Raw genomic sequence first — 8,392 nt, forward strand, 5'->3', positions numbered from 1 at the left:
GAATGGAGGCTACGTAAAAGACTGTAGTAGACACTGGGCTGAAATAAAATTGAACTTCTCCACCTTACACTCAATATGACTCAGAATCAGGACCAACTTCATGAACATGTGACCAATGCATTTGGGGAGTGGGGGTGGAGACTGCTTGAGGATTAATGCTGCCCTGTGTGACATTCTTTTTATTATTAATACATCTTTATTTTATTTTATTTATTTTTTTGTGTGGTGCTGAGGATCATACCTAGTGCCTCATATGTGCTAGGCAAGCAACAACCCAGCCCCTGTGTGACATTTTTTAATAATTTTAATCTTTGAACTTGTGATTTGCAAGCACAGTTCCAATGGGGCAAAGACTATGAATCTGGAGCTTGGAGCTTTGGGACATGTAGTCTCCTCTCCCACTTCCATTTGCTGTTGGTTACTTGCTCCCTGTTCCCTGGTGTCTTAGGTTCCATCCAGTCTACCCACCTCATCACTTGTCTGAGACCAGGAGCAGCAACCAAGTCACATAAGTCAGGGGAGAGATCCAAGTCCCAAGTCTGTCATTGCCTTTTGTTCTTGGATGAAGTCTGGGTGAGGGCATGCTCGGAGAGTCAAGTGCAATTCCCATGTCATCTCAGAGCAAGGTTGTGATCGTCTCTACCAGAGCTGGCAGTACTGGGGCACATTTAGCAGCAATTCTCATCCACCTCCAATCCAGATACTGAGAATTTCCCAGCCTGGAAGTTGCAACCCCTTAGAATTCCCTGTATGGAAATTGCTATGGTTGGAGAGCAAATATTGGGAAGGGGAGATTGACTTCTCCATCCCAAGCTGGAGCCCTGCTTTATCATTTTGCTCTAAGTTCTACAAATTACATAGCTGATCCTGCTTAGAATTTCTTCCCTTTAAACCAGTTTCTCTTCCTGTCTTTTGATAAAGGCATTACCCTTCTCCATATTTCCCAGGCTTAGACTCTCTGAGTCATCATTGACTTCCCTCCCTCCTAGCCCAAATCCACATCTGCACGACACCCCCCATCTGTCCCCTGCTACCCATTCCCACTGTTGCTACTTTAGTTCAATTGTTTATTATGGCTCCATCAGACCACCATAATAGACTCTTAATTATTTTTACCACTTCGAGTCTTTCTCTGTTCAATCCACTCAGCCACCAATACCAAGTTATTCAAAACACCAGTATGATCCTGTTAATATGTGTTTAAAGGCTCCTAACCACCTATTAGCCAGGTGCTCAAGGTCCTTTCTTTTTTTGCCTTCATCTTACTTTTGCATATTCATGCTACATATAGTATATGAAAAATTTGGGCAAATTAAAACACTCAATGTCCCCTATACATATTTTGTGCCTCCTCATAACTGTGTCTGCTAAAGCCATTTTGCAGTACTTGCTTCATATCCCCTCAATTCACAGCCATCTCCAAGCTAGGAAACCTAACCCTTTTTACAGCTCAAATAGAACCGCCTCCATGAAGTCTACCATCATCAGCTCAGTCACAAAGTGACTCCACTCTTCTCCAAGAGGAGTACCATTTATTTTTGCTATTTAAGTATAGTTCAATGTTGGCTGTTTGTGTAGAGTACATGGTCCTCAACTGTAAGCACGCAGGGGACAGGAAGTGTGTTCTCTCACCTTTGTATACCCTGAGGCTCCCTATTCAAGGCCTTGGGTATAATGGTTTTTTAGTGCCTGTTTGTTGGATCTGATGAACAAATGAATCTGTTATGTAAACAGATTAGGTGTTCTGAAAGCCTAGCACACCTGGAACTCTTCTGCGTCATCCTCTTTCTTTTTCTCAGTTCACCTAACAAAACATTCTCCTGCTTTTCAGACGCAAGCCCATTCAACACCTGTATCATCATTATCAACACTAACACAAATTCGTCTCACACTTTTTATTAATGATTAAAGTGCTATATTTTGGATGTTTAGAATAATCTCAAAGAGAACACCTGTTACTTGAGTGCTCTTATTTTGAATTTGAACCTCTTGAGGGCAATTTATTCATTACTATATTAAAGTAGGCTATTTAATAACTTATAACTTTCAGAGAAAAATGGTAAATTGCTTTCACTGTGATCATTCTAGGTACCTGAGATGAATTTATTTTTCCACTTGCAATTCTTTGTTTTTCTCCTACTTTCAACTGTTTTTTAGGACTGATTAACACAATATAATGAAATAAACAGAGAGGTTTTTGCTGCCACAGTTTTATTTACTATTCAGTATTTCTTTAAATATTCTACTCTTGACTTTAGAATGCCACACTTATTATCACAATTTCATAATTGTCTTCAATGGCTTTCTCTTGCTCATATTATGAACATTCAGTGATTAAGATAATGAATCTAATTGTCAGGAGGTGAAATTTTGAAAATCTGCATGATAAAAATTACATCTTATGAAGAAAAAAAAAAGAATGCTAATTGAATTTGAGCAAGAAATTTTTTTAAAAAAATGTTAGTTCATAAAGAATCAGGAAGGATGGTTATATTTTTTACCTAGAAACTTCAAGATATTTATACATGATAAGAACTAAAATACATCATAGTAAAAAATACATGCATTTGGAAAGTTGTCAGTTTTCATTAAGAAAAATGTATAACAGCAGGAAATAAAAAGGAGGAGGGAGCTGACTGCATGCCTGTAATCACAGCAGCTTGAGAGGCTGAAAAGGAGGATTACTAGTTCAAAGCCAGCCTCAGGAATTTAGCAAGGCCTTGCAACTCAGGCTGGTACCAAATTAAAAAAATAAAAAGGAGGGGAGAAATGCTTGAACTGGAGAAGGACACAACATCAACATGACTTCATAAAAAGTTCAAATTGCATGACTTACTAAGAAGAATAGTACAGAACTTTCAATAGGCTAGAATATGATCAGATGTTACAATCACATTTAGGAGACTTCTAAGTAGATTGTGGAAGAATCACTTTTTCTATATTCCTTGTAAAGCACTTAATTTAAGGTTGGAACATGGCTCAAGGCAAGAGTAGGCCGGTCAAAATGTGCTGTGCTGAATACAGAGCTCAGTCTTGGATGAGGAGGAAAACAACTGATAATGATATAAAGAAAAAGAATCTAGCAAACTGAATATCATCATCGCCACTATAAACTGTTAAACATTTTTTTGAGTAATTAAAATATGCCAGGGACCCTTTTAGAGGCTTTAATGCAGTATCTCATTTTATTTTTATAACAATAAACTTTGCCAAGTAGGAGTTATTATGTCCATTTTGCAGATGGAGAAGTTGATACTGATATATAAATTCTCCTTAGTTTACACCAATGAGGATGGTGTATATGAAGATAAAGAAAAATGTATTTTTTATCAAAGAAGAGTAGCACAAGTAAAATTATAAATACATAAATGTATTCCAATTAAAATACACAAATGCATAATAGAAGCCAATGGAGAAAGAAAACAAACTTTCTAACCAGAAAGAAAGGAAAGCAGGTTAAAGAAGATCTCAAGCTCCAAGTCCATATAGCACCCTTCCCCTACCTGCCTTTTGCTAATCCTCTCAAGATCCCAGTCTTATTTATAGCCATCATTACTCGCCTTTCCCAATGTCAGCTTCCAAATATTAAAAGGCAACTTAGCTTTCACTCCGTCTGCAGAGTAGTAGCAGAACCCACAGGAAGCAACAGCTGCTGAAACCTGATTTTCTATGCCTGTTACAACACCCATAACCATAATTCCAAGCAGCAGGAAGACAAGTTAACTGTTGAGGAGACCAAGAATCACGCTCCGGAAAAAAGGGCTGCATATGAAAAGTCTTAAAGTTAGGAGCTGAAAGAGAATGATAAAAAATAAAAACTACAGAAAGAAGAGAAAATCAATAGAAAATGAATAAGTAAAGACAATAAAAATGAAAACACTGCAGTCCCAAGCTTTAACAAGTATTTTCCAATGAGGAAGGGATTTTTGTAGCTTAAGCACAAAAAGAATGTAGAAACAATAGCAAAGGAAAGAAATTGTGATTCTTAAACCTGTTTTATAGAATCTTTGACATATCAACATATATATATATATATATATATATATATATATATATATATTTAGTTGTAGGTGGACACAATAACTTATTTTTATGTGGTGCTGAGGACCAAACCCAGTGCCTCATGCATGCTAAGTGAGCGCTTATTACTGAGCCACAACCCAGCCCTAAATGCTTTTATTTCCTCTCATAGCTTTCTATGGTTGTGGGGAAATAGACACTTGTTGAAAATCATTAGTTAGTTGTTGGATCTAAACCTATCAAAGTCTTCAAGAAAGATATAATGAATAATTCATCCAAGCAGCAACAAAAACTTAACAAAGTGGTATTTTAATAGGCATCCCTTAATATTAGAGGATACATTGATAGCCATCTGACAAAAATATGAGGCTTAGAACAACCCAATCAATTTTTCTATGTAAAATTATAAACTTTCAGATGAAGTAGAGGAAAATTTTACAATTAATGTTCTTCCCACCACTTCTAACAATTGTGATCAATAGCAACCAAACACAGGAGAAACATCTTTTATGAAACAAATAGAAGAAATAGTCATCAAATGATTATAAAATTTTCATAACAAAAAATAAGAACTTTCAATTTCTATGAACCCTGAAGACATCTCATAGAAAGTGACAACTAGCATCATCACATTCAGTGAATAGATACTGAAGAAATTAGAACTGACTGGCTTTCAGATTCAGCATCAAGTATCAAGTACAAATCACTGTGAAAATGAAAGGGTTAGAAAAACCAGATGATAGCATGTTGACTTCTCTTATCCATTTAAAACAAGTGTGTTTACTCTGCCAATAGTCTTGGGAGCTGCTAAAAAATATATCAATTTTTTTTGTTGTTGTTGTTTATTTTACAAACTAAAACCCTGCTTTCTCAGTCCTGTCAAAAGCTGACTGCAGATAATACTATATTCACACCTAAAGATAACTAGTCCCTCTATTTGTCCAATATCTCTAAATTCAACAACAGAAACAATGCTAGGAAGAGCCAAATGGGTCAGAGGCCCATTCTTCTCCTAACTTTCCTCCTCTCCTCTTTTTCTTTCTTATTGTGGAAGTATTGCAAATATAAGCTACGAGAGGGAATAAGAAAGTAGTTAGGAACTTTATTTCCTTTCTAACCTTGAATTAGTGAAAGAAAAAGCATCATAACCACGCCCCCACCCCCCCCGAAAATCAGAGATACCAAAATACCCCCCTTTTTTTTCAGACTAATACTGGAATTCTGGGGTAGAGTCCTTTTTTTTTCTTTCTCCTAGCAGTTCACAAATACATTCTAAAAACATATGTTGACATTCTTAAAGACAGAGTATCTCGACAAACATGTGGTAATATTGGGTGATACATGAATTTCCCATAAGCCACCTTGTGTTAGAAAAAGACTATTACATCAAAGATAATGTGGTAACATTCTAAGGAGACTAAACTCAAAAAGGAATTCAAAGAGCAAGATTGTATCCTAAAGAATGTAAGTGAATGTGTGACTGGATGCCCAAGGGTAATAATGCAAGGCTTGGCTGCCAAACCAGTGGGGTTCAGGGAGGAGAGGACAAGGCAAAGTCCTACCTGGTAGGCATCAGGAATGTTGACTGTTTCTCCATGCTCCCCGACATAGCCAATGATGCCTTTGCCCCAGGGGACCTGCACCTCATTTGAGTTCTCTGTGCTGCTGCAGGGCAGCAGTGGGGTTCCTGCATGCACATCAAAGAATTTGGAGACCAAGCTCTTCTTGCCAGCAGCTGCCCCTTCCACTAGGAAGAGAGAACAGCGGTCAGCGTCCACCATGAGACAAACAAAGATGAGGATCTTGTAGCTTAGGCTGGTGAGGTCAAGGTCATTGGAAATATCCTTGACCAGTTCCAAGAAGAACTGACGCTCATTATGCTTTTTGAGATGGCACTTGTAGTCGATGGCCGTCGGGGGGTACTGAGGCAGATTCACCCTTGATTCCAGCAGGGCACTGAGAATGTGGGCTGTGGTGGGGGGCAGGGAGCTGGCCTTCCGGAGAAGTGCCCTCCGCCGCACACTGCTCAGGGGCTCCTGGGCCCGAGAGGTCACCTGTTCATCGTAGGTCCTGTTCACATGGATGGCCTTGGAGCGGGCAAAACTCTTCCTTAGCTCTTTCTGAGAAGCTCTCCGCTGCAGGCTCCCATTGCCCCGGGTGCCACTGGCCCAACTTGGACTCAGGGGAACCCCACCACACTCCCCACCACCAGGAATGGGCTGGCTGTTGGCAGAGCCATTTGGTCCAGTGCTACCACCAACCGTATTGCTGGTTCTGCCACCGTCGTGAGCCAAGTTGCCGGTGCCAGCCGGAGCAGGCCTTGGGCCTGAAGCCCCCTGACCCTGACTGTGTCTCTGCAGCCACTTCTCCACCATCTCCTGCTTCCCCTTCCGCATCAAGTAATCTTCGAACAACTCTGGATGCCTATCCAGGAAAGTTTCCACTTCCCCGAAGTCCAGACGGGAGGCTGTCATGATCCAGGCACCGCTTGCCTCTCTACCCTTGGACCAAACGTTGACCTGCCCGGAGGCCTCTAGCTGTTCCTGCACATGTTTCCCGCACCAGCGTTCCCAGCTCGGTACCACCTCCCCTGTCAGCCGGAGGTTGTTCCCAGGAGTGGAATCCCAGCTGGGAGATGCCCTGTCCTCCTTGGGCTCTGAGTGGTTGGCATCAACCCCACCCACACTCGTCCTGCTACTCCCGCTCCGCACAGGTGCCGGGCCCTGAGCGGCTGCCGCAGCCACCGCTCCTGTCGTGGAAACTCGGGCTGCCGCTGCTCTCGCGCTGGCTGCCGCCGCCGCTCTGCTGCCGCTGTAACCGGCTGAGTGGACCACTGTGAAAGGGAGGTAGGGCAGGACACGCCCCTGAGTGAGGCACCGAGCCTGGGGGGAGGAGAGAAGGGGAGGAGGCAGTCTGGGACGCCAGACCAGCCAAAGTCCACGGCCCAGGATGCCAGGCGGTTCCTGGAAGAGTCCCTGGGCGGCCAGAATCCACTCCTGAGAACACGATCGACTCCTTATTGGAACACGATTAGAAGGGGGAAAGGCACCTAACTCCTTCCCCCTCATTCCCTCCTTACCTTCCCAGCCCTCTCATTCCCCGCCCCTTAATCCTTCAGCGCTTCAGGGAGGCCCCTGTGGAGCTCAGTGGGAAACTGAGTACGAAGAAGTGTTGATGTTTTTTGCAGGGATCAGAACCCAGAAGCGGACCCCGCAGAAATGAGGATGCTCCAAGACAGTTATTTTTCTGGGATGAGGCTGTAGACTGTGGGTTCCCAGGATTCCTGGGACTGCCCAGCACCTTGTGGATGTTCAGTAAATATTAATGGAACTGAATTTCTCTGAAATTAGCAAATGAAGTTCTCCATGTGAGAAATTCATGACTTTAACCAAATTTCCATGAATTTGGGAGGTGGGGGGGAGGTGGAGTTGAATAGAGGGATAGAGTTACAAGTTACTTGGATTGGGGAGACCTACCTAGCAGGGACTTTTAGCAAAATGGACTTGAGGGCTTAGGGGCTTTCTTTCCAGCCAGTTCTGCACACTAGATAGTTTCTCTTTCTTTCATGAGTGACTTGCCATCTCCTTCTTTCTCCACTCACTCTCACAAGACCACTAATGCTTTCTTTATTTTCAATGTCCTGGAACTTATGTGTAAAGGTGTCTTCTTTATGGGATGTCTTTTTTCCTGCTCTGGGGATGCTTTGGATATGCTAGTCAGGCTGAAAGTCATATCAAGTTTCCCCTGGGCCTTTCTAAATCTAGTGGTTAATCTAGGTGTTTAGTCAGAAAAAAAGGAACAGGCTTATGACACTTTCTTGAAGTCCAGGGGTCATCTTCTGTGGAAAACGAATGCAGGTGAAGAACATGGGGCAGCAGGACAATCCAGGAGTGCTCCTACAGAATGACAGCAATGCAGATAATGGAAAGGGCTGCAGAGAGGCATGTCAAGACTTGTGCAGGCTTAATAAAATCACCACACTACAGTGATACAGCCACATCAATGTTTATAGCAGCTTAATTCACAATAGCTAAGCTACAGAACCAACCTAGGTGCCCTTCAACAGGTGAATGGAGAAAGAAAATGTGGAATATATACACAATGGAATATTATTCAGCTATTTAAAAAGAATGATTTTATGACTTTTGCTGGTAAATGGACGAATTTGGAGACTATCATATGAAGTGAAATAAACCAATCCCCCAAAATCAAAGATCCAATGTTCCCTTTGATATATGGATGCTTATACACAAAAAGGTGAGGGGAGGGAAGAAGTTCATTGGATTAGACAAAGGGGAATGAAGGGAAGGGAGGGAGGATAGAAATAGGAAAGACTGTAGAATGAATCACAACATAACTTTCCTCTGTTCAT

At 41.7% G+C, this 8,392-nt stretch overlaps 1 protein-coding gene across 2 annotated transcripts in view; it reads right to left on the reverse strand.

The window, feature by feature from the left end:
- Pde11a (phosphodiesterase 11A) overlaps positions 1-6,874 on the reverse strand; it is a 381,408-nt gene extending 374,534 nt beyond the window's left edge. For both annotated transcript variants that reach the window (XM_048808008.1, XM_048808009.1), the window contains exon 1: positions 5,583-6,874. In XM_048808008.1, coding sequence (XP_048663965.1) covers positions 5,583-6,494 — 912 coding nt within the window. In that variant the 5' untranslated portion in view covers positions 6,495-6,874. The remainder of the gene's footprint in view (positions 1-5,582) is intronic.
- Between the last annotated feature and the right edge of the window lie 1,518 nt (positions 6,875-8,392).

The sequence above is a fragment of the Marmota marmota genome, unplaced genomic scaffold, assembly GCF_001458135.2.
Source record: "Marmota marmota marmota unplaced genomic scaffold, marMar, whole genome shotgun sequence".
NCBI lineage: Eukaryota > Metazoa > Chordata > Mammalia > Rodentia > Sciuridae > Marmota > Marmota marmota.